Source organism: Apus apus, chromosome 1 (assembly GCF_020740795.1).
Source record: "Apus apus isolate bApuApu2 chromosome 1, bApuApu2.pri.cur, whole genome shotgun sequence".
In the NCBI taxonomy this organism is placed as follows: Eukaryota; Metazoa; Chordata; class Aves; order Apodiformes; family Apodidae; genus Apus; species Apus apus.
In genome coordinates this window covers 11,888,667-11,915,540 of record NC_067282.1, presented here as the reverse complement: position 1 = coordinate 11,915,540, position 26,874 = coordinate 11,888,667, and the positions used below count along the sequence as shown (strand labels likewise).

General features: G+C 43.9%; 1 protein-coding gene across 1 annotated transcript in view; it reads left to right on the top strand.

Annotated features, from left to right (window-relative positions):
• The window catches only part of MAML2 (mastermind like transcriptional coactivator 2), a 221,553-nt gene that overhangs the window by 189,836 nt on the left and 4,843 nt on the right, over positions 1–26,874 (top strand). The window contains exons 3-4 of the mRNA XM_051639707.1: positions 17,724–17,927; positions 20,618–20,729. Of these exons, the coding sequence (XP_051495667.1) occupies positions 17,724–17,927; positions 20,618–20,729 (316 nt within the window). The remainder of the gene's footprint in view (positions 1–17,723; positions 17,928–20,617; positions 20,730–26,874) is intronic.

Here is a 26,874-nt window from a genome sequence, read left to right as displayed (position 1 = left end):
TAGATCTAGAAAAAAGGGTGAGTAACAAAGCGATAAAGTTTGCTCATAACACGGATTATTTGGTGTAAAACCAAAAGCCAGCTGCAAAAAGTGAAGAAAAGGTTTCTGAAAACTGAGTGGCTGTATGAAATGATGAATATTTATAAACACAGAGTAACAGACATGGTTAAAAGAAACAATCCTGTGTATATGTACAAAATCATGAGCTCTGACTTAGCTGCCACTGCTTAAGAGAGATATATTGAATTACTATGAGCAGTTATCTGAAAATATCAGGATCAACAGTTATTGGAAAAGCAAAGAGCAGGTACAAAGTGTTAGAAAATGAATAGAAAGCACATTACAAACATCACTATCATAATGTTTCAGGCCATGATCCACCCTCATTTTGACAGCTGCATGCAGTTCTGTTCTGCCTAGAAGAGGATCAGAGAAAGGCAGCAAAGATGATCAAGAGGTACAGATGCCTCCAGGTGGCAGCAGATTAGACAGTCCAGCACTCTTTAGCTTGAAAAAGAGAAATCTGGGAGGGCCTGACAGAAGTGTACAAGTATGAGTGCAGTTTTTACCATTTTCTTCTGGAAACAGGATAGCCCGATAACTGGAGCTTTTTGCTAGTTCTTACGCTCTTTTATTTGAGGCAGGAGAAAGTTGTTGCAACCAACTATAACTCATATGGGGAAAGTTGTATTGCATCTTGCTCTACTGTGAATGTACCACTGATTTTTTGCACAGTATGAAGGGCAGCAGAGAAGGTCAGGCCAGAGTTTCTGCTGAGGCATAGTTACGATGATGAGAAACAAGCCGAAGTTTAGCTTGTGGGCAGGAATTTCCCAGAATACATTGGCAGCTGGGCAGAATTAGTGCTTTGGCTTGGCTCCCAAGCACACTGGTTCTCCGTTCCAGCACAGGAACAAACCTAGGCAGTGTTTTGTAAGACTGGTCAAGTTCCTCAGAATGGACCTGATTCAAAAGTATCTGCTACTCCATAACTGTGTCTCAGGTATACAGGGTTGTGCTAACTCTACTAGGCAGTGGCAAAGAGAATCATGTGGTGACATTTAGTGAAAGTATTTCAGCTTTTAAAGTTGTCAGCTACCTATCACCAATTCAGAGAAGTGCAGAAATTACAGTACTGTGGTTGTAATTATTGGTGTGCATTATCTGTCATCATCTTTGGTAACACTCAAGCAGTTAATGTGCCCTTTGTTAAGAAGCATCATGAATAATTGTGTTGTCATACTGATACTATTAATAAAAACTAACAAATTGTGTATGATTACTAGTGCTGTCAAGCTGTGTTCTCAGCTGAGTATTTAGCTGAGTATAGATAGCTTATCTATAGTTGGTGGTTTTTAATCACCAAAGATAAATGATGATAATTTTCATTATGGACCTCAGTTCCACTGAGGATCCCACTTTGCTGCCCCAGTACCACAACACTGTGAGGTCTTGCATTACTGGGGCATCCCCATTGCAATGTAAGAGATTGGAAGGTGTAGGATGAGACAGGGAGCAAGGCTTTCATTGTTGATGGTCTTGAATTTGGGGTAGATCTCCTTCCTCACAGCACAGGAGGAATACCACTACAGGAATACCTGTGATGCTAGTGGATGTAGATTCCTAAGCAGGGAGGTTCACCTCTGAATGAGGTGTAGGCACCTTGGGGTTAACTTGTGGCACTGCTTGAGGATGGTAGCAGAGAAACTTTGAGTATCTGAGAAGCTAATTTATATGCTGGAAATGGTGTGCTGGAAAAGTTAGATCTACGCAAACTAGTTTTCCTTGTTTCCGAGCTTGCTCAAAGCTACTGCAGCATCTCTGCAAGTCCCAACATTGTACAGTACTCGGATAGTACCTCCAGAAATCACATGGATGAGCTCTGTTAAAAATGGGAAGGAACTAAAGGTCCTTGCCAACAAACTTTAGAACTGGCTATGTCTTAATTTATCCATGGCAGAGTGTCTTACTCAGTAGGTGAGAATTCAGCTATGAGTATATTGAGTGGCAGCCAGCTTGGAGCATGAGTCTAATTTACTGTAACTCTTGCTACATTCTGTTTGATCATTATTGTGCTGAACAAAATGTTTTTAAAGTGCTTTTATAGGGCTGAGTGACTTATTCAATAATTTATACCATTTTGGAGGGATTAGAGGATGAATTTAAGTCATCAGATAAGGTCATTATGGCTCATTCTTTATCAGGAAAAAAAAAAATCAGTTGTAATTATGCTCAAAAAGACAGAGACCCTTTATTCAGCAGTTCCCCCAAGAACAATAATATCAAAGATGCTGATAGGTCTCTCAGCTGTAGAGAGGGCTCTCCTTCTTTGTTAGGAAGGAATATATCATATTCTGTCTGCTTATCTATATAACCATTGTGCCATTTATGCCACATATTTTCAGTGTGCCATGCCTTTAAACATCCGCTCCTTGCAGAGCCCAGGGATCCTTCCACATGCAGATCTGTGCAAACTCTTGGGGAGCCCATGGTCCTGCTTACATTGGTGGGAGTTTTGCCCCTAATTTCAGTGGAGAAATTTTCCCTATCAGGGCTTATGGAGCAAAGAAAAGACACAGTCCTTGTGGTGTCTCTCTGGAGACCTTTACTTAGACCTTTACTTAGACCAGATTGTAAAGTGTCAGGCTGGCCCTCAGGAATTATTTATTTATTTATTTATTTCACCTCTTTCATTTGTTTTTATTCATCTAAACTCATAGCTGCCCTGGCTAGGGAACCATTGATATCTCAAGGTGAATGTGCTTTCTACTGGGTGACTGAGCACTGCAAGATTTCGTTGGACCCAGCTTATGTGTAATGCTGGCAGACTAGCAGTGTAACCCAAAGCTTTCATTTTCTCCTTAAGGATATCCACTGAAATAATGAAATCCTGCTCACTTGACCTCTGCGTTGGCTTTTCAGACCAGCTTTTAGCAGCTTAGGAAGACTTATCTCAGAGAGGAAAATCAGGTCATGCAGTGTGTGAAGACAAAGACTAGATAAGTGATTTGAGCAAGGGAGGAAAATACATTAGATCATCCCTTATCCTTTCAGAATGACTGTATGTACAAGATGGGCATTAGTTGGAGTAATTCCCCTAGAAGAGCTCAAGAGGAGCAGGCCAGAAACAAACACATCTCTCCATGAGGGTGTTTAGGTTTGGAGTTCTCTGCACATCTCCATGTCCCTCACTTCTGAACAGCATCAGCAACAAGCAGATAAAATCTCATTAAAGATAAGAGTAATAAACAAGGAAGACATTGTGTTTAATGTCTAAAGGCATGTAAATTACTACTAAAATCCGCACCTGAACAGTATTTTATTGCAGGCTTTCCCCTCCACAGCAGTTGGTGTAATAGGACTTCTCTAAAGCACACTCCTTCTAAATGTCATCTGACTGCTCCATGACTGTATCTGTCCTTCCAGATCAAATGTACTGCCTCAACAGCCAGTGAAACCTGATAATCTCTCTATTATGCACAAAGAAGCTCTCCCCTCCAGCCATGCTTCCACAGCTTGAGCTCTGAAATAGGTTGGGTCCCCACATTCCCAAAATTTCTTGCCAGCACCAGTTTCTGCAGGCTAAACAATGCTATTAATGACATGTTTGTTATCCTATTACCAAGTTAATGTTTTCAAAAGCAGAAGGAATGGAAAACTGTATGTTGATGACTTAAAATAATAATAATACCATTCAGCTCTCCTTTCTGGTAATGGTGTTGGCTGTACAGGCCTTGTGGGAATCAAAGGCAGGAAAAGTTGGTATTTTGCTCTAGATTCACCAAGACCCTAGTCTTCCTTACTTCCAAAGTCTAGCTGGCTTTCAACTGGACCATCCTAAATAGAATAAACTTCAGTTCATCCTCACCGCTGGGCAAAAGGACTACACTGCAAATATGGGAAACGTCTTTATGTGGACACACTGAAAATACCCAGAACTGTGAAGAACAGTATTTTAAGTGCAATTATGAAGAGCTCTTTGGATTGCAATGATATCCCACTGGTATCATGCTGAGGAAATTAAGAAACATAAACATCTTGTTGGATCATGGTCTTGATTGCTAATTTTGATACCCATGGAAGCAGGGTAACAAGCTTTTCTGCTTTTCTTTTTTTATAAGGCAAAACTAGTTCTTTTCTAATCAGTGGCATTACTCTATATTGTCCTTTTCTACCAAGGCTGGAATGAAGACATTGGGTGATAGCGAAGCTTTCCATGTGAACACAATGGATGCAAGGGTAGTGCCACAAAGTGCCTATTCTCTACATTTCGTTTGCTTTCCTTCTGTATGTGATGAGAAGGTGAACAATATTTTTGCACATCCTTTATCTTGCTTCCTCTTCAGCGTATCAGAGCAGATAAGTACTCATCTTTGTGACAGACCCTGGTCCAAAGTCCAGTAGGATTTTCCAATACATTTACATTTGGCTCCTAAATCTGTTACCACAGACTCATTGCCCATACAATTTCTTCTTCAGATTTCTTACCATCAGATGAGAATTGTCTCATTTCAACATATGGTCTTGTGTCCAAGTTAGGCCCCCATGCTCCTCCACTTAGCAGAAGGACAGGGACAGAGGCACCTCCAGACTCACCCCATCCATTTCAGAGGGCAGTCTTGACCAGTCACCCTCTGGAAGCAACAAGCCATCTTCTCTCTGTGAACAACTGGGAGAGACTGGCTAATGGGATTAGACACCTAACTTTCTAATGACATAAGAAGGATGTCATTATCAATAAGATTATTTCTAATAATAAGAAGGACACAGTATTTTAGAGATATTTTATGAAGACTCGTAGAAACTTTAACACAATCTAACAAGACTTCTGGTGTCACATCAAAACTCCTTGCTACCCAGTGTCAAACCTTTGTCATTATATTCTGAATATTCTGAGTCCACAGTTCGACCCATGACAAGATTTTTGCCCTTCCCCTAATTAACAAACACAGGCAAATTCTTCTGTGACAGAGTCCCTTCCTGTTCTCTGAATCCACACAATCTTCATCCTTGTACATTTATCCGGCCAAAACTTATCTCCAAAATTCTCTCCATCACAAAAATTTATTTTTATGCAGCCCAGAGGGAAGGTTACTTGCAGGAGCAGTCTGCAAAGCAGCCTCTGGGTGAAATTTATTTCTGTGCAAGATAGTACAAACCAGTAAGCCAAGTAAATCCCATTTAAAACTTGTTTTGAAGTTAAAGGAAGCATATGTTGTCTATTGCCCAAGAAACTGAATCCAACTTTTGCTTTTTAGGACAGGGAAAAGGATGTCATAGATAAAGATAGCTTTTCATCGGAGCAAATAGGCAGGTTTAGACTATCTAAAATCCAAAATAATACAAGCTTGCAATAAAGGAATGCTTCTCTCTTGCCTTATATTGTCGTCCAGCTGTGAGGACTGCGAAGGGGTGACCTCTACAGGCCAAGACAAAGCAAATCCAGCCAACTCCTTTTTTTACCTCTGTGCTGTCTAACCAAGTGTTTACAGAACAGAGTACAACTCCAGATAATTCATTTAGTTCATCTGATTTCTCCTCATAGTATTCCCTTTGCTTTCCCTGCCCTATTTTTTTTTTTTTTTTCTTTCCACAGTGACGTGGTGAGTTGGGTGTTTCTACTTCAGTGTTTTGTCTGGACTGCCTGGTCCAACTTACCTCAACAGGCAGTGCAGGTGCCTATGAAAGGCTCCTTACCATACTTTTATCTCCTCAGCTCTGCCACCAGCCAGTGAGAAGGATATATTCTGTCCCCTGAAAAGCCTGATATAGACTGAGTCCTTTCTTAGTTTATGTGTTTATTAATTGTGTGGCTGTGACCATCAAGGTGCTGAACATCTTCATTCTCAAGTCTGCTTGCTGCCTTGTTCATGGATGAGTTGTATTCCATCTCTCTGAATTGTTTGAGAAAAGCTGAGCAATTTACTGTTACATAGGATTTCTGTAACAGTTGCTTCTTAAAACAATACTACTTACATACGTTTAGTGTGTGCCATGAGACTAAGGAGGAAAGGGCTGGTCTAGGGAACACAATGGCAGTGGGGAGAGCACTGAAATAATTCCTCCCTACAGGCATTAGAGGCTGAGTGCAAGTGGAAGCCAGGATATCCATCCAAGGAAGCAAAGTTCACCTTAAAGTTTCCTTCATCTGCATTTTTGCTGACACACGAAACAAGGACCCAAGGATCTCTCCAGAAAGAATAGGAGAAGCATGGAAAATTGAAACAAAATCTTTAGCTATAGCCACATTTAGCAGCAGAAAAGAGAACCTGTTGCTGCCAGTATGTGCTCACTAATGCTCATGGTATCTTAAGAAGTCATGTTAGACAAAAGGATAAAGGGGAGGTCAGATCACTCTTCAAGCCATGGACTGAGTTCCACATCCATGCAAAGACAGGGGAAGAACTTGCATCTCCCCAGTGCCTCATTGAAGGTCCTGCCAGAAGGCAACACTGTGTCCTCCTCAGCAAAGTCCCGGGCTGGTCTGGTGGGGACACAGCATGAGTGAAACAGGCTAACCAGAGACCCCTCATCCTTGCACTGTGGGGTACTGACCTTTGCTATTTCCCAAACTGTGGGAAACACCACAACATCATTTGAGGATGGTTTGTAGACATGGGAAATTGCATTTCTGCTTTCCCCTGCTCAGAGAAAGAAAACGAAACTGTGATACCCTGATCACCTGCTCTTTGTCATATGTGAGCAGGTCTGTTTAGAAACAGGAATGCAAAACAGGTTTTCACTGCTCTTGCACAAGAATAGAGCAAAATGAGCAGAAGACCAAGAAGGTTTTTGTTGGCACCAACCTTCCCATTCTCCAGAGTTGCACTTTATCTGATAGCTGGAATACAGCAGGCCCCAGATAATCTGTTATTCTTTCCCACGCTGCAAGATTTGGGCAGTAAATAGCTTAAATAAGTGCCAGAAGTATAGTTCTTTTTTACTTCATCTGATTTTAGGAAGCCTTTCCTGAGATAATTCCTCCCAGGCATGCTGTCTGAGGCAGGACTAGTCCCTGGTGGATCAAACTATTCTGACCTCTGTAGCTGGCTCCATTTCAGCTCTGTAAAGGTTGATGATAAAGAACAGAAGAAACAATTCACTACATCCAAGTATGTTGGACCTTTCTTTGATCTTGGTGAGATGCCAGGCTCTCCTTGAAAAGCCAATGCCATGATGCAGTGGTAGTGGCCTTCTGTCATCTTTAGTTAACCTTTTTTCCTGATGGCAGATTAAAAATGTAACCACCATGCAGCATTGCCATGTCTAGTAATGCTACCAGAGGGGCAATGAGGCAGCAGATAAGCTCCCATGATGGGGATCTTGACCAGGCAAAGAACTAAACTCTGCAGTTCTGAGAGCAGAAGTGGGTTAGCTCTCTGTAAGCCTGTTGCTCCCTAGAGAAGAAGTGTCCAGAGCTGCTGAGGTAGCGGGTAAAACCACATCACTTCCTCGGTCTTGAGTTCAAAGTGAGAAATGAGGCAAATCCCCAGAGTGCTCTTGAGGAAACCTGGTTTTTCCACATTTTAATGAACCTGCTGCTGGCACAGACAGACGGAGGATAGGTAGATTTGTCAGCTCCTCAGGCTGCTGTGGCCACTGGCATTGTTTTATCACATTCATCAAGAGAGAGAGAGGGGATGGCAGGAGCTTCAGGTTTATGTCAATTCCCACAAATTAACAGCCATCAAATTAAGTTGTTTTAGAACAAAGACAGAAATTATTAGAAAGGAAGGAGAAGGTCCTTTGGCAGGAAAAGGGAAGGCAGAAGTTGAGGTTGTGTGCTAGAGATTCATTTAAACCTGAGCAGATGGGCAGTCATATCTGCTCTGTTGTGCACTAGCACCAGTGCCATGGGCTGCCACAGTGGGGAAACAATTTGTTGTCCCTCCACCCTCCTGTGCCCAGTGACACTTGCCCCCCTGCCCTGGATGCTGATTTTGGTTAGCATCAGTCATTGTCCCAGGATGGGCAACTTGGAACAAGGAGATCCAGTCCTACCATGTGTTCCACCCAAAGCCTTGGAGACACAGGTCAGAGCCATTCTTCACACGTTGCTTTCCAGTATTCGGCATTGTTTTCCATCAGAGTTCAGAGCTGTTTGTTTAGAAAGCAGATCCCAGGAGGCTCTGGTTTAAGGATGCTCATGTTATTGCTTTGTATTCTCAGCAGGAGGGCTTTGATCATAATATGTGTCTCTGAAAGTCATGTCACCCATGTTGTGCCCATTTGTATTCAAGTGTTTGGTCCCAGTGATGTGGTTTTTCTGTTGCTCTTCTTCTTTGTGTTTAATTATTTTTTCTTTCTTCGTTAAATATTTTGTTCAGGTTGCCTGCTCCCTCATACCCTCCTGCAGAAAAAAACTGGCATTTTATGGTGTTTGCTTTGCTTTGTTTTATTGCTTGAGGAAGATTTTCACATTATGTCATCTCTTTTTTTTATTTTATTTTAAATTTTTTGTGGTAGTTGTTATCTAGAAGTGACACAAATGTGTTTAAACAATTAATGGGGAGGGTGAAGCCTATATGAGGAGAGATATGAAAGATGTAAAGAAAACCTAAGTAATTGCCAGTGGGAAAAGCCTTATAGCAGCCTTCCAGTACCTGAAGGGGCTACAAGAAAGCTGGGGAGGGACTTCTTACAAGGGCTTGTAGTGATAGGACAAGGAGTAATGGATTAAAACTGGAAATTTAGGTTAGACATTAGGAAGAAATTCTTTGGTGGGAGGGTGGTGAGACACTGGAGCAGGTTGCCCAGGGAAGTTGTGGATGCCCCCTCCCTGAAAGTGTTGAATGCCAGGTTGGATGGGGCTTTGAGCAACCTGGTGTAATGGGAGGTGTCCCTGCCCAGGCAGGGGGATTGGAACTACATGATTTTTAAGGTCCCTTCCAACCCAAACCATTCTATAATTCGGTGATTCACTTGGAACTGCTCCTTGAAATCTTTGCTGCTCAGGTCTCCACAAGCTCAGGGAGCTCTGGATCATGCTTTCCTGTATGATTCCCATGGGTTAGTGGGACATTCAGAGTCTCTGCAGGGAGGGGGAGCTGGAGGATGAGGCATGAGGATGATCTGGCAAAAAAGACATGTTATATGTAAGCCTGTTATATGTAAGACTTCAGTGTAATTTTAGCACTGTTCTATAAACTGGACATTTAAATATAAGCACGTATGTATGAGAGGGTCTCCTATTACTGAATTCACCCAACACTTCCTCATACAAGCCCCTTGTTTTGATTGCTTATAGTTTTTCTAAGTGGGTTGAATATTTCCGTATCAGCCTAAGGCTATATAATTTTTGGGAAAGGTAGTAAACATATGGCAATGAGACAAGAACATTTAGATGACTTGGGTGTACCAATCCACAGCTAATATATGCCCACACTAAAGATACTGATAGATAATCACAAGTGTTTAACTCAATCAGTTCAGGAAGTTTTCACTGTCTGAGCTGGAAACTACCACTCCTTTGCAGAAGCACAGAACCCATGAGCATGCACATACCTTGTCCTGAAGTACTAGGCTAAACAGGTCCACTCACACCAGCTCTTGTTCTAGCTAGAGGAGTGGCCAGTTCTTAAACCTCTCTAATCTGGTTTCCTTCAATTGTATATAGATAAACTAAAGGGCTTGGCTTGTTACAATGTGGATATTGCATATTACAGTCACTGCAAATGGTAATGCTAAAGTAGAACAAAAGAGTAAGTGTCTAATCCTGTCAAAAACCTGATAGGAGCCTTCATCATTCATGCTTATTGGCACACTTATTCCAGTATAAGCTGGAGCACATGAAGCATTTGAAACTAGAGCTCTGCACAAACCTGAGGAGAGTCTTTGCCCGAGTACACTAGTGGAGTATCTTTGCTGGTGTCTCTCTGAACCAGGTATCTTATCCAGAAGGTGTGTGCACAGGTGACTTCAATCCAAGGAGTGCCCTATGGCTGGATGGAGATTCAGGAGGAAATTCTAGCCCTGTTGAAGTCAGCTGGAGTTTTGCCATTGGCTTCAGTGGAGCCAACATTCCTGTTCTGATGCAGACGTTTCACAATAACCTCCTCTGTTGAACTCTCAACACATGCATGGTATTTTCATTACAAATAAACAAAATCTTTCTAAAATGGAGACCTTCGCATATACGTTGTACCAGAAGATCCCATTATAAGTTCATCACGGTGCATGTGGTAAAATACTAATAATCTATCCTTGAAGTCACTGAGAATATTTCTGATGTGAACAAATCCCCTTTAGGTCATTTTGCCTGAATATACAGCAATCAGATATGCAGCTGAGGGTTTATTATTTTTGCAGAATGCACACGCATTCCGAATTCGCCGTGCTCGGAAATGGAGACAAGGCGTTTATCTGTGCGCTTGGCTTTGGGAAAAGACGTCTCTGTGTGTCCAGACACGGGCCCTGGTATAGAGCAGACAGGAAATCTGCCAGACTGCCTTGGCAGGAGGCTGCCTCCAACACGTGCAGCAAGGAACAAGAAATGTCTTAATGATTAATCACTGTCAACCTTTGTTCTCGTTAAACGACTTGCTTGTCAGACAAGGCTGGTAATGAGGCACTGTTCCTGGGTCTGTTGCTATGTGATTGTGCAAAGGCTGAATCTGAGCCTCGGACCCTGCAAGATGCAGCTCCCACTTTGCCCAAGTTGAAGGAGCTGGGGTGGGAGCATTGTTGTGAGAGTGCCTGCTAGTGGCTGTAGGGCCGGGCAGCTTTCTGGCAAGGAATTATGGCAAGGCTAGAGATGAATCACCAATGGCTGAAAATTGGTTCACAAGGATCTCAGGAGTGAGCAGCTTCCTTGTTGGTGCTGAAAAAGCAAAGTGCTCTAAAAGGTTTATATTAACAACTGCACAAATATCAAGCTATCTGTCAAAGTGTCTTTCTTGTGGTTTCTCACCGATGTTGGGGACTGGCTCCTTTAAGGTATTTGATCACCCATTTTTAACTAAGACATTGTGCACAATGTCCTTTTTTTACTATTTTTATGAGTAAACTTCTGCAAAACTGAGTATCCAGAGAATTAGCTCTTTCTGAAAATAGTTCTGGAGTGCACCTGAATTGACAGTGTGTCCAAACAATTGGCCTTTATAAAAGCCTGGCTTCCTTGGCTCTCCTAGAGAGAGCGGCAGCTGGTGGGTGTGCTGAAATAGTTACCCCTCTGCATGTTGAGTATCTGCTGCATCACTTGATACCCAAACCTGCCACTCCAACAGGTGACTCTCAGCCATGAGGCTGCAGAAATCAGTGTGCACTCCCTACTGTCATGATCATTTCCAGCTCCATTGTATTTGAAGGGATTCATCCACATTTCTTCTTTGAGCTCCATTGTTCGGTTTGTTGGAGGAGTGACGTAGTGTTTGCTTCTTTTCCTTGGTTGGATGAAGGCACAAGTATTTCTGGCAGACAGCCTGGGCTTGTGAAATTGCAAATGCTAGTGTCCATGATTCCTTGTGTATGTGCCTTGGAAACATGGTCGGCCCTGGAATTTTTGTTCTGAGAGCTCAGATATTCACTGGAGAAAAACACAGAAGATGGTCCCATGTGGCTGAGCCAACTTCTTATAAACACTCCGTGAAATTACTGAAGGGACATATTTTGCAGTCTTTACCCAGCAGTATCTCTTGATATAGAAACAGGAAAACCAGGTCTTGGGATCTTGCAATATTCAGATTTTTCAAATGCTGTTTACACATATGAAAGTGATCTTGCTGGAATGCATGAAACTACTCTCTGGCAGGCTATTAGGAGAAATTCAACCTTTAACAGTGTCTTCTGCATGATTAACCTGTGAAGCTTTCTTTTAGGTCACTCTATACAGCACCCTTAGAAAGAGATCCACTGGTGCTTGGCGGATCAAGGGGTGTTCACACTCACTCTTCTATGCATCTTATCAAGTGTGATTAGAAGCATCTAAAATGAGGACTCTAAGGGAATGTTCGTATCATCTAATCTGGGCTCCTAACTTAGTTGTCTAAATTAGGCATCCAGAACCTAATTATACATCCCCATCCTTCTATATAGAGAAAGGAAAGCTCCAGCAGGCAGTCTAGAGATAATCTGATCTAATTTTTTTGTTAGAGACTTAAACTTAGAGGAATCTCACATTTTTGCTAAATGTTCCAGATATAAAGGTTGAATGGGTTTGGGGTGCTCAGGAAGATGCTTTTTTGCACCCCTATTGGGCTGAACAAGCAATAATGCAAGGGAGAATCAGGCTGGCTGGGTTTCTGCCCTGTCTGTGTTATTTCCAGCCCTGATACATAGATCAGATCCTCAGCTGTTGCAAAACAGTGTAAGCTCAGGAACTACTTTGGGCTCTCTCAGTGTACACTGGCACAGGAAGCAGCCCTCAGCCCTCCACTCAGCACTGGGAGTTATTCCTAAAAGTAAGGAAATGCTTTAGCTTTTCCACTATAGAAGAGCTCTTACTCTACATGCATTTTTCCATGGTCCTGCTGTAGTTTTGTTTTCCTGTCTGAGTCAAGGACACAAGCAGGCAGTGCTTGGAGTCCAGACATCCATGGAAGCCCCAGTCTTCAGCAGAAAAGGGTGTTTCTGCTGGCATTAAACGTACCAGAAGAGAGGTGGCTCAGAAGAGAGCTGGCAGGTGCTGAGACTGCCTGTGTGACAGAGCACCCTGTGCTTGGCTTCCTAAAGTTGCATGAGTGAGATGAGCTCTTCTCAGTAAGGCTGGTACTGCCCTGTGCTTGGCCCTGGGGCCTACTGGAGAGCCCCAATTTCTGGCTGTGGAAAAGAGCATGGCAGTTGAGGTGATGGAGGGTCACACCAGGGAGTCATGGGGGGTCTGGGCTTTGCCACCAGTCTTGAACCACTCTGAAATGTTGTGGCAGGAATTCAGTGAGCTATTCCTCAGAGACCTTCTCTTCCTCCTCCTACTCTTTCCAGCGTGTGCTGTGCCAAGTGGTTTGCAGCCAAACCTCAATGTCCTTGAGAAGCTGATGGGGTCAGGATGGCCACTGGTCCCTGATTAAAGAGGAGGAAATCCACAGAGGTGCCTTGATCTCCTCCATCCTCATTCTAAATAGCCTGTTACACCAATTAATACAATTGAATCAGTGCTTATGAGTGGGAATATCCTGGACAGGTTTGGTCACCAGATGAACATAACTTTGCACAGCTCTTCCTCTGCAAGCAACTTTTGGTAAAGCAGGCATCTGTCACTGAGCAGGCTTCAAGGAATGGAAGCCTTTTCTTTTTTTCTTTTAATTCTTTGTTTCTTTAAACTAGAACTAATGCAAAAGGTGAGTGCCAAGTTAGTGCTGTCACTCCTGACTTGATGCTGGGCACAGAATGAGCTGCACATTCTGTTCAGAGGAACAGAAAGGTGAAAAAATTCACCCCCTCCTTTTGAGGAAAAATCTGCAAGAAGCAGAAGTTGGTCCTGTGACACAGATGCAGTGCTCCTGGCTGGGAAAAGAACAGCCTCTGAAGGCATTGTGGTTTAGTTACAAATTGACCATTGTTTTCCTTCTGTCCCAACAAAATTATTAATCAATTCAAGGCGTTTCCAGGAGAAAGAGGCAAAAGGTTTGCAGACCCTTTTCCAGCCAGTGTCCCTAAACCACTTCTGAACTACAAATTTAGAAATACAAGCTTGCAAATGGCTTTCAAGGGCTCCTGAAAGGCTTGGGAGAGAAAGGAGAGAATAGGAAGGGAGGAAGGTGCACTTTGTCCCAGTGACATAGAGCCCTGCCAGCTCTCTGTTTGGCAGAAATCCCTCTCTCCAGTTGCACATCACTGTTACTGCTCAATATAAAAGTAGTGATCTGGAAAATCCCCTCTTTTTCCTGGTAAACGCAGCAACATCTTGCACTTCTATGGAGCCTTTCATAAATTCATAGAATGGTTTGGGTTAGAAGGAACCTTAAAGACCTTAAAGACTCCTCCACCTCTTTGAGCTCCATGGAGAAGCCTCTTCAGAGTGGGGTGGCAGGAGCCTGCAGTGCTGTGGGGTCGTGGAGGCAGGATGCCCAGCAGTGGCTACAGCTCCTTGCCATGGCCTCAGCCCGGAGAGCAGCATTTGGTGTCGAAGGTTTAAGCAGCAACACAAGGGGTCCTGGCACAGGAGAGAGCCAGCAGGGAAGAGCTGCATGAGCCCAGGACATGGTGGCAGGGACATGCTGGTGTGAGCTGCCAGAGCTGGCAGGGCACAAGCAGGACAGAGGCTGGCCAGCATGGTCCTGCACTATGAGCAGAAGACCAAGATGAGGCAACTGGCAGCACCTCTCTGTGAAAGCATCAGGAATGACCCCAAAAGCAGCAACAGAGCTGACATGCAGTCAGGTTGTACCTCGAGGGCATGGTCTGGGGCACGGGCAGGGGCAAGGGAAAGGAGAGGAGAGGAAATAGTCTACTTTGTAAAGTCCATGTTTGTGTTAGGAACCAAAATCTCCCTTCATTTGTATGAACACAATTCAGATGCAACAGGGATAGTGAAAGGCAAAATCAGTCTTAAATGTTTTGATTTACTGCTCATTTAAACATTTGAGCATAATGTTCTTTCTGATGCTTATGAAAAAAACCCAGTTGTGCTAACAGCTCTGAGGAGCTTCCACTGCCTCTGCCTCTCTTTCTGCTTCTCAAAAGTTTTACATCTCCTTGCAACATCAGAGAAGAGGGTGCAGAGTGGGCACACCTAGAGAGTTCTTTGCACCTAGAGCATCACTGTGCTGGAGTTTTGGCACCGGTGGAGCAGATGGGGGTTTGTGGTGCTTGGTGAGCACTACTTCTGCCCCTGCTTCAGCTGGCCCCAGGTTCAGTAAAAGCAGGGTAGATTTTACTGAGCAAGGACATCAGAAAGTGTGTTTTTAAGTGATGTTTTTAAGTTTTTTCAGTGATGTCTAGTGATAGGACAAGGGGCAATGGATGCAAACTGGAACATAGGAGGTTCCACATAAAGATCAGAAAAACTTGTTTACTGTGAGAGTGACAGAGCACTGGAACAGGCTGCCCAAAGAGGTTGTGGAGTCTCCTTCTCTGGAGACATTCAAAACCAGCCTGGACGGGTTCCTGTGTGATGTGCTCTAGGTGATCCTGCTCTGGCAGGGAGGTTGGACTAGATGGTCTTTCAAGGTCACTTACAACCCCCAAGATTCTGTGATTCTGTGATTCTGTGTGTTTTGTCTTAACATAGGGGCAGAGCCCCACCTCCCTGGCAGCGTTGTAGCCCTTCTGCCTTCAGATTTGCAGAGATACAAGCGTGGGGTGAGAGTAAAGCTCCATATCACCCGTTCACAATGGGTCAAACTGCCATGCAGCTAATCCTCTGATTTATTAGGAAACTGTTTCTTCCTTCTCACATCTCTGCCGATGGAAGAGCAGCAGGCAGGAGAAGTAACACATCATAGATTCATAGGCTCACACTGACATTTCATGAACAGCAGAGAAAGGACCAAATGCAAAAAAACCCCCACCAAGCTGGTGATTTATACCATTTTCTCAGGGCTTGTTTGCCAAGCAGCTGTTGTTTTGTTCCAATTGCTATTAGAGAAGAGCTTTCTTTGATAGGTATCATGAATGGACATGACATGGTTTAGCTTAAAACAAAATCCCTCCTCACAGCTTCTACAGGCTGGCAGGGGATGACGGAAGGAAAAAGTTTGGCTTTGTTGTGTTGTTTTGTTTTTCACGTAGGACTATGAAAGCACATTTAGGGGAGCCTGCATTATCTGTGCAAAAATACAACAGATGAATTCTATTAATGGATGTAACATGTGGCTGGGTTCAAGCTGGAGTTGTCATTTGAATATAGAAGTCAAAGCCAATTTATTGTAACATATTTTTCTTTTCAAAATATTTTAAGAAAGACAAAAAAGTTTGCACAACAACTTGGCAAGCAGGTCTGTTGAGAGGAGGTATTTTCTGTCTTGCAGCTAACATAAGGGCTGAAAAATGTGGCAGTGCTGAGCAGTCCTGGGTTCCTTCTGGAACTGAAAGAAAGTGTGAGGGATATAATTGTGTAAGAGCCCAATAAATTTTGAAGGGTGGGTTTATAACACTGCCTTGGGGCTGCAGGTGGCTCCAGAAGAAAGTCGAGGTTTTTATTTCAATAACAGATGTCAAATACTTTATCTAGCTAGCTACACACGCATGTGGCCCCATCAAAAAGCCACAGAATTATTTTAAAATAGAAATAACCATATCGATCATTGTCTTTCTTCCATGCCAGATGGTAGAAGGATAAGTTGGATTAGTTTGTAGTGTGTGTCTGTGTTACTGTGTGTGTGGGGGTGCCTTTGTGTGCTGAAGGCACGGAGTGAGAACTAAGGCATAGAAATGAGCTTTCCTGGAGTTTGCAAAGTGATGAGCATCAGTGCTCCGTGGTCTTCAGGGCATGTGTAGGCTATGCCTGGACAGTCTTTCACTGTTGGTGTGTCTGTATTTTCCTGGATGGCATGGGAGGCAATGTCCATGGAGCAGAGCTTTACCCAGGTAGTAGAGTAGGCCTTGGGACTACACCTTGGTACAGAGAGAACTGCTGCATAACAGCGAGCATCAGACTGCAGCTGCCCAGGAATCCTGTGTTGGGAAGCAAATACACTGGCACATTATGGCTACACAGAAGTAAGGGGTTTGCTTCCTACCTGGAATTGCAGCAAAGTGGAGTCAGAAGACTGATGTTTTTCATTACTTCTGTGACCTATCCGGTGTTTCCTATTGTCTTTGTATCTGGGCAGCTAAGGAATATCTAACTATCGAGTGATCCAGGGTATGCTGGATATTTTTGTGGGGTGGACTGAGAAAACTGTTTACTACATTTGGTGAAGGTCCAAGTACCAGAGACTGATGGGGCAAGTAGACAGAAAACATATTGCTGCCAAGAGAAATCATGGGTAAAAAGAAAACGAGCATCATATTGTCATCCCTTGTTCATTCTCATCCTGTATGTGCAAGGTCTGAGTACTTTCTTCACCCCCTGCAATGACTTTTTGCCATCTCTTCCTCATGAAGCTGCACAAGACAAAGAGGGAGTGGATCTAGATCCATCCCAAAGACCATAGAATCATAGAATCATAGAATGGTTTGGGTTGAAAGAGACCTTAAAGATCAGCTAATTCCAGCAAAGGGAGACCCTAAATCCTGCTTCAAAGGCCTGTCCAATTACACATTTGCTTTACCAAGGAAGTAGATAAACTCCAAGCCTATTTAATCCTGCTGCTAATGAGACACAATTAGCAATCTGCCAGAGCTTGTGCTTGTCAGGGAGGTGATGGGACAAATGAAAACAGCAACACTCACCCCGCTGCAAAGTAACAGCTTACAGCTTCTGTATTTTCTAAGAATAGATGCCACTTCTAGCAAGGAGTCTGTAACTTCTGGCTCCTGCTTACCAGATGGTAGGAACCAGCAGACTCTGCGTTTGTTCCCCTGTGGTCAAACTGCCATACAGCCCAATGTGAGTTTCCTGAAAGATCCCCAGGTGGGCTCTGTTGCTTCTGTTAATGCTTCCCAAGCTCCTGGTACAACGTTGAGGTTTTCCACTGGAACCACCTGGCACATTTTCAGAGTCTTCCATGAGTGATGAAGTTGCTCAATTCCTTTCTTATTTTGTCAAACCCTTTGTATTGGTCACTTGTTCTGAGAGCCTGTGGGCTGTGTCCTGTACTTCAGCTACTTGCATAAAAAGGATTATTTCCTTTGTTATTATTGTTATTATTTTTGTGCTTCACGAGCCATTTCTTCTGTTTCAGGATCAACACTCTGTGGTAGGCCAGGGAGCTGGCCCCACTCCAAGCTCCAGTTCTTGCTCAAATCCAAACACTGGAAGTGGTTACATGAACTCATCCCAGCAATCAATGTTGAATCAGCAACTGATGGAAAAGAAACAGGCTCTGCAACGGCAAATGATGGAGCAAAAACAACTCCTTCTACAGCAGCAGATGTTGGCAGAAGCTGTAAGTTTCCTAATTCCCTATTTTACATGGAAAATATCATCACAGAAACAATAGAAAAGAAAGCTAAGACAGGGGGAAGAAAGCCCCCAAAACTCTGAGGTCATTTTGGCAATGCCTCGACCTTCTAGAGCGTGCCTCATGTTTTTCAGCGCTCTGCTAAGCCCCTTTGAAACTTTCTACAGTTCATGTGAAACAACTAAAATACCCGAGCTACTGTGGTTTTGTTATGAGAACAGTCTAAACATATGCTTGAGGCATATGAATATTATCAGTGGTTTTCTTTGCAAGATAAGCTAAGATGCACTGCTATGCTACTTCGACCATAGAGGAAAGTTGATTTCCAGGCTCTGCAACCTGGGCAGCATGGCAAAAAGTGCCTGCGTGTAAACAAGGACCAGGTACTTTGATTTGAGTGTTCAGCACAAGTTTGTGTGCTTGGCTGGGATCATACATGACTCCTTTCTCTGTTTTTCTTTTTGCATTTCCAAACATTTGTAGCCATTCTTCTCATGTCTGAGAGACCAGCTGGGAGTTTCTGGTCATTTTATGAGGCATGGAGGATACCTGTGGTCTTGTTGGCAGTGATAAGTGCTAGGACTCACTGATTTTGTTCCATTAAGTTGGTGCTGCCATTGCTCTTGCACAAACTGAGTCAGCTGAAGGTGTTTCCATGGCCCATCACCCATGGCCAGTGCAATGGGGGGACTCCCAGCTAACCAGAGCAGTAGCAGATGTCCTCTGCATCCTCATATTCACCTTGGTAGCCCTTCTTGCCAAACCAAGGAGAAGAGAGAAGTCCTAGAAGAGGAGCTGAGCTTGGCATGTTTTTGGGACAGGTAGAAGGTAATGTGAGTGCCCTGTGGCCACTAGGGAAGGGCTGCAGGGAGGATGCTGGGGAAGGATGGAGGTGATGCCACCACCTGCTTTGCTTCCTTCAGGCTGCAATGACAGCAGACCCCCAACCTTTGGCTTATTTACCTCAACCTGCATGTCTGTCAGAATAGCCTATGGGGTAGACCCATTTGTGCTGGCTTGACATTTTAAATCCAAAACTTTCTTTGTCTATAAAGATGTAACTCAGAAATACTGACACACTTAGTGAATGCCATTCAGCAATTAAAGAACAACACAGAAATGGAGAAGCATTCATCTTTTTGTGGGGATGCTTTAAAAAAAATATCATTCCATTTTTTATAGGGAATATCTTTTTGTTTGCAAATTTATTTGCATTCCAAAAACACAATTAGAAAACTTGAATTTGAAATTAAGGATTTAATTTGTCCTCTAAGGGAAATATTTGTTGACTTTTTATTTTATGCAGAAGAAAAGTGAAGTTTCAAGTGAGCTCCACGTGCTACAGATTTCCATCAGAATTTTTAGCAAAATTATTTGCTCAAATATCTTTCTTAAAAATAAATAAAATACAAAACCTGCCTACAGTTTTTACATGTAGTGCAGGAATTTCCTGGGAGATAACTTGTCTTTCCTCTTCACAAGGGTTCAGGTCAAGTGGTATGTTAAAATGAGCCTTAAAATTCTTAACCAGACCCCTCACTCCCAGAGTGCATTATGGAAATGCCTAAATACCTCAAGAAAGGCTTTTTTCCCAGTGTTTAAAGTGCTCCCAGCAGAGGAAAAAAAAAGATTTTTCACAATAAGGTCCATTTGGGTGCTTTTTTGAGGCAGATGATCCCCAAATTACTCTTATGGACATCCATCACCAGCCAGACCTGACACTTTCACCCTGATAAGCCAATTTCAGTTCAAAAACTTGGATTTCTGTCTTCCCTTCAGTGGAGATGTGTTTTTGCAGGCCCCCCCAAAAAAAACCCTCCCATACTAATGAGTGTTTTCTGCAATCTTTCCCCCCTGTCCTTCCACAAGTGGGGAAGCACAGGGCAATGGTGAGTGGCATGAAAACCAGCCAGCTCACCACCATCCTTGCCAAACCCTGGCCATGTCTCCTGCTGGTATCCCTTGTGAGGAGAGGCACAGGGGAGGATAAAGCAATGGGTTTTGCTGATTTTTGTGGGAAATCCTCCAGTGCAGGAAGAAGGAGAGAGAAGGCTGGTGATGGCTGGGGCAAAACATGTTTAAGGACAGGCTGAAATGCTCTTTGCCAGCTGTGCATGCTGAGAGGGCTGGTGGGGGTGGGGAATGGGCTGAAGACCATCAACACAGACAAGGGGCACATGTCAACCTTGCAGATCTGGACCCTTGTTGCTCCCCAGCTGCATCCCAGCTGGGTGTTTGTGTTAGACCCAGGTGTTTGCTCTGTCTCTGGGCTTTCTCTGAAAGCAAACCCAGCCTCACAGACAGGAAGGGAGCCACGAGGAACTGTCAGGCTCTTCTGTCTGATGAGCATGGTGAGCAAGATGGGACAGACATCTGAGGACACATGGTACTACAGTGCAGATGTGGGCCAATATTTGCAGAGGCTGAGCAACCCTCAGTTGTTGTAAGCAAAGCTAGACAGACTCAAACACAATGCAACCAGCAGAAAGGTTTCCATACAGACTTCAATGGGTAATGGCACAGGTTCACAGATGCCTCTCCTGTCAACCAGACAGGGAGGAAAGAATGAACATTTCGGCTTTTTACATACTAAGAAAAAAAAGATGTAGGCAAAAACCAGAGCCAGGAAAGCAAAAAGAAAAGCAAATTAATATATTTCTATTCTGATCCTCTAGGAGAAAATCACTCCACAAGATCAGCTGAACAGACACTTGACACGACCACCACCAGATTACAAAGACCAAAGAAGGAACGTGGTCAACATGCAACAAGCAAACCAATATCCTGGTAAGTGCTCATGGGCTAAATAAAACTGTTTCCTTCCTTTTTTCCAGCTGGAAGACCACTCAGAAGAGCCACTGAGGACTGGGGCCTGATTTTCTGAGTATCCACTTACACTCCTGCAGAGGCAGTAGGTGGTGCCTGCTGCTGTCCTGTGCTATTGGTCTTTTTGTCCCCCACCTCTGAGGAGTGCTGATGTATGATCTGAAGACCAGCTGGTGGTTCATCCAGGCTGATGCTGCATCTCTCAGACATGGGGAAGGAAGGGCTGATACTCCTCCCAGTAGCACTGACTGAGGCAGTTGTGCACCCAAATACTTGATGCAGAGATGTCCTTTTGACTATTTAACTTTATTCCATCTCTCATGTACCATCCCTCTCTTTGAATGGCAGCTCATGTACAGGATGAGGACCCACATACTGATTTTAAAGTACCTTGTATGACACCATCATGGGCAACCAAACATGCCATCTGAACTTTTGGTCTGTTAAATATGGCACAGGCATGGTCTCAGTGCTGCTTTACAAGCAGCATTTCAACAGATCCGTCAACCAGTGGGGTAAAATCCCCTGCTTTCAGCCAGAACCACTCAGGGCGGGATATGCCTAACAATTCAGGACTAGGCCTTGATTTGATCTCCTGTGCCGTCACCTCCTTAGAGAGTCTATTTTTGGAGCAGAGGAATGACTGTTTGGCTTTTCATGCTGCCCATCATGCTGGTTAGCTGGAGGCTGCTGAGAGCAAAGGCAAAGTTGGGAAAAGATACTGGGAAGAGAAAAGAGGAAGGGGGGAACTGCAGCAGATGGGATCAAAGCATGTTCTTTACACTGCAAAGTGTCTGTGCATTTAAGTATAAAAAGGATCCCTTGCCTTCTAGTTTATCTTTGCATACAGCACTCTGAAGAAGTGGTGAGTTTGTTTTTCCATAATTGTTGGCTCTGCAGATTCAGCCAGGGATCTGAGTCTTTCCTTCCTGTGTCTCTGTTGTAGAAAAACTTCTTCATCTTCTGTTATGACTAACAGGTTCCCAAGGGCAGCTCACTACATGCCAGCCCTCTGCCCAACTTGCTGGCCATGGCACCAGCAGCCCGGCTGTGTGTGGAAGGGCTGGGCTCAGGCAATGTCTGTGCACTCCTTTGTTTTGTTTACAAGTTCCAGTGGTGATAAGCTTGCTGCAGTCTGGAAACTGCTGCTTTCCTACAGGCCTGAATGTTTCTCATCTTCAGTAAATTTGCTCTGATGCCAGTGTAATAACCCCTGGTGAGGGCAATGCCTCAGGACAGAAGGGGTGTTGGCTTGATACCTCCAGTGCTTGTAAAACAAATGCTTTGGCAACCCCAGAAGTTTGCTGGGGAATCCTGCAATTTGGTGTGTTGTTTAAAGTCTCATTCCTGGAATCAAATGATTAACTGATATTCTTGGCTTTTACTTAAAAACAATCCATGTCTAGCCTGAGAGAGAAAATGGAAATTACTGCAGCCACATCTGTGAAAGGCTCCAAAAGAAGTAGATCACCATTGTTATGTGGCTCTTCTTGTTCTTAATCTGATGGATTCTTTGCCAATCTTGTGGTATTTGGAGCCCCCTCTCCTGACTTTAAAACATGTGGGATTGGCAGCGCTTGTCCATTCAAATCTCAAGTCCCTGCTGAGTGAGCCCAGGGAGGAGAGCAGCTTTTCGGGCGTGCCTGGGAGAAAGGGCTGTGCTGGGAGCACGCGGCAAAGCTACCAGATGGAGTGATTGGGAAACTCTTGCATAAGGGAGTAACAGCAAGGAATCTGTTCCCTTTTTCTGGGAATTGCTTTGCTTGGGACAGGGAAGAGGAGACAAAAATTAAATAAAGTAAGATAGGAGCTTGGAGACACATGGTTAAGCGTAGTATCTCCCTATAGCTTTTCCCCATAGTTCTGTGTCACAGCAAGAAACCCCCAAGACAAGAGCAGGTGAATTGGGCAGCAAAGGCCTTCGAGTCTCTGCAGCCTGGGGTGCCCAGCTGCTGTACACAGCACTGCTGGGGAAGACATTTCTTCCCATCTGGAAAAAACCAGAATGGAAAATATTTGTGTCAAAAATAAAAGCATAAAAATAGCAATACAAGGAAAAGGGAAGCTTCATCTTTTGCTCAACAAGTACAACCCATGTCCCCACCACTTGTGCTCTTTAAGAAGCATGGCATCTGCAGGAGCGGTGTGATGGGAGCCGTGGGGGCTGCTCAACAGATGGCAGGGTCACCCCAGGAGAAGCTTCATCCCAGCTGCAAGTGAAGTGACTCTACAAACTTGTAGTTCAGCTGGAGGAAGAAAACCAGCTCTCCCCAGATGGCTGTTCCAGGTCTTTTGAAATGCCACTGATTTCGTGCCATTCCTTCTCTTTAGGACCAGCATAAGGAAGCAAAGAATCAGGGCCCCCATCCCCATCACCCTGTGAAAAGATGTTGACAGTATTTCCAAAAAACCTGTGAGCAATGCACAACCCACTAGCAAAGCCAAACCTGTCATCAAGAGGTTGTCTGCTGAGCACTGAATTTCTCCTCTTCATTTCCAGGGCTAAATTCAGTTAGGTGGCTCCCTGGGAGGACATGGAGGAGAATCTGATTGTCCCTGTGGAGGTGAAACAAAGTGGACTCCTCAGAGTCTCCTGTCCCAGGAATTTCCCAGTTCAGGGACTGAATTTAGGTGCTTAAATTAGGACAATATAATTGCTAGGACAGTTAGATTCTCTATAGTCAAGTGTCTCCTGCTTAGAGCCAGTTTGTGGAAAAGCCTGCTTTCCCAGATAAGGTGAGCTTCCTAATTTAAGAATATATGTTTATATTTATTTGAAACAAGAACTCTGGTTGTGGAGTCACATTCAGCGTTAATAATGATTTGGGAAGAAATGGTTTTCAAGTAGTTAGGGAAAAAAGGAGTCCTTTGCATCCATTACTAAATGGAAATAGAATATGTATAAAAATAACACAGGAAAGGCAGAAATATATGATAATTTTTTCTTTGGTTCCAGTCTGAGGGAACTGAATATCATTATGCTGAAGTTTCAAAAGGAACAGTATCTTAAACAGCTGTTCCTAAACATAGAATTTTTAAATATGTATGTGCATGATTTGTCTTCAAGAGTTTTAAAAGAGCTGGCTGAGAGGTTCTCCAAATTCTTCATGTCACTTTTTATTTAATCTTGAAACTCTTAGGAAGACTGCTAATGCCATGACAAAAATTAAAAGAGCAAGTAGGTAATTGTAACCCTAGTGACCTAATGCAGAGCTCAGCAACAATACTAGGGAGATGATACAGCCTGAATGATAAAGAATTTAAGAAGGGAATATAATTAATGTCAGGCAACATGGGCTGATGTAAAAGAATATTTTCAAACTAGCGTGATATTTTTTTTTTAGTAAAATCACAACTTTGGTTGATAAAAGTAACAGTTGTTCAGGTAATGTCCATTAAAGCATCCGACTTTGTACTGCCTAATTTGGTTAAAAAAAACCAGAGTGATACAAAAGTAACATGATACATAAGGAAATGTCTGACAGGTCACAGGCTCCTGGTATCACTGTAAGTAGGCTGTGTAATCATAGAATCATAGAATCCTAGGGGTTGGAAGGGACCTCGAAAGATAATCTAGAGCAGGGTCACCTAGAGCACATCACACAGGAACGTGTCCAGGTGGGTTTTGAATGTCTCCAGTGAAGGAGACTCCACAACCTCTCTGGGCAGCCTGTTCCAGGGCTCTGTCACTCTCACAGTAAAAAAAAAATATTCTGATATTCACCTTGAACCTCCTATGCTCCAATTTGCATCCATTGGCCCTTGTCCTATCACTGGTCATCACTGAAAAAAGCTTAACTCCATCTCCCTGACACGCACCCTGTACGTATTTGTAAACATTGATGAGGTCACCCCTCAGTTTCCTCCAAGCTAAAGAGACCCAGCTCCCTCAGCCATTCCTCATAAGGGAGATGTTCCACTCCCTTAATCATCTTTGTGGCTCTGCCCTGGACTCTCTCAAGCAGTTCCCTGTCCTTCTTGAACTGAAAGGCCCAGAACTGGACACAATATTCCAGATGCGGCCTCACCGAGGCAGAATAGAGGGGGAGGAGAACCTCTCTTGACTGACTAAACACCCCCTTTCTAATGCACCCCAGGACGTCATTGGCCTTCTTAGCCACAAGGGCACACTGCTGGCTCATGGTCATCCTCCTGTCCACCAGGACCTCCAGGTCCCTTTCTCCTACACTGCTCTCCAGCAGGTCAGTCCCCAACCTGTACTGCTCCATGGGGTTGTTCTTCCCCAAATGCAAAACTCTACACTTGCCCTTGTTGAACTTCATCAGGTTTTTCCCCGCCCAACTCTCCAGCCTGTCTAGGTCTCTCTGAATGGCAGCACAGCCTTCTGGTGTGTCAGCCGCTCCTCCCAGCTTGGTGTCATCAGCAAACTTGCTGAGGGTACATTCTGTACCCTCATCCAGGTTGTTGATGAAGATGTTGAACAACACCGGTCCCAGTACCGACCCCTGAGGGACTCCACTAGTCACAGGTCTCCAACTAGATTCTGCCCCATTGACTACAATTGCAATTGGAAGGATAAACACAGTCTGAGATTATAATGAACAAGGAAAAAAGCTGATTTTACATCTATGTTGGAGATGTGGGAGAGCTCTTGCTGTGACCAGCTGTGATGTGCAGCCTTGAAATCAGATGTTGAAAACTGTCAAGTTCTGAAAAGAGCTTAGAAGGACTGAAGAACTGGAAAACGGGCCACACGCTGAGACTGATGTATTTGGAGAACTCTGTATGCATGATCCCTGTCTTGAAGCACCTGTACAGTAAGATGGAATTGATGATGGAGCAACGAATACAATTAATCACACAGACTAATATATAATAAGATTTATGAGGTTGAAGTTAGTCAAATTCAGTCTGGTGTTGTTGTATGTACAAAGGATCAAACCAAGGAGGTGTCCCTTGTCTTACAACTGCTACTTGTTGCTTCCTATGAAGCAGCAAAACTCCAGGGCTCTATGTTCCTCTGTTCTTCCTTTGGGGTAAGCTCAGGGAATTCCTGAAATGTGGTGGCACCTTGGCAGTAAGCCTGTTCAACAGCTTTTCTCACAGTCTGGGAGACACCCAGGGTGGTACAAGAATTTATCGTGTACTGTGCCACGTGGCAAAGATACTTTGGCTGATCCATGTTGTGTGAAGAAGCATCTCCTTTGATTTGATTTGAACCTGACTTCGATCTTCACCTCTTGTAGGAAGGGCAGTGAACTGAAAGCGACAGTAGCAATGGGAATTAGGCTGTGGAGCAGCTGATCACGTGCAGAGGGGGATTCTCCACGGTGCCATCTCCACTGGCTGTGTTTAGAAAACATTTGGCCTTCAACCCATCTCTCAGGGATTAATGCAGAGCCCTGCAATGCATAAGCCATCAGCCTACATTGCATAAATGACTTATTGTGGCTTCAAAATAGCTACAAATATGCCAAAAAAGTGAGGTTGGTTCAGGGCTTGGAGGCTGAAGAGAAGGGAAGTGTAACTTCTTATCATTCACTGGAAGATGCTGGGTACAGAAAAATCGTTCATTGGGCAGAATTAGCCATGAGTGGTAGATAAGTGGTACTGCCAGTGCCTAACTTCCAGCTTTCTGATATTAATGTGCAGCAAATGCCTGCACGTCAGATATCATACATGGCTCACTCATGGGCAAGTCAGCCTTGACAGGGGCAAATAGCCACAGGTCAGCTGGAAACACAGCTTAGAGGGGGCATGTGGATGGTTCTCTCCAGGCATAGCACCAAGCCATGTCCTTGTGCCTGCTCAGCTGCCACACAAGAGGACAAGCAGGCCACTTGACTGGGCTGAGCTGGCTGGGACAAGGGCTCTGAGTGCTGCAACAGTGAGAGATGTAATCTTGGCTCCTGCTCATCTGGGACAGGCCTTTCCAGAAGGGATAGATACCACTGCTGTAGGCGTCTAAGAAAGGTGGAAAAGAGGCATTATAATGGTGCACACCACTCCCCACTGTCTCTAGGGGGATCCAGAAGAAACCATGCCGTGTAAGAAAGAAAATTCCTTTATCTCCTCTGCCTCTGCTTACTTAGGCTTTGTCCTGTCTGAGGCATCTAGTGCTTCTGTAAAAAAAGGCAGAAAATAT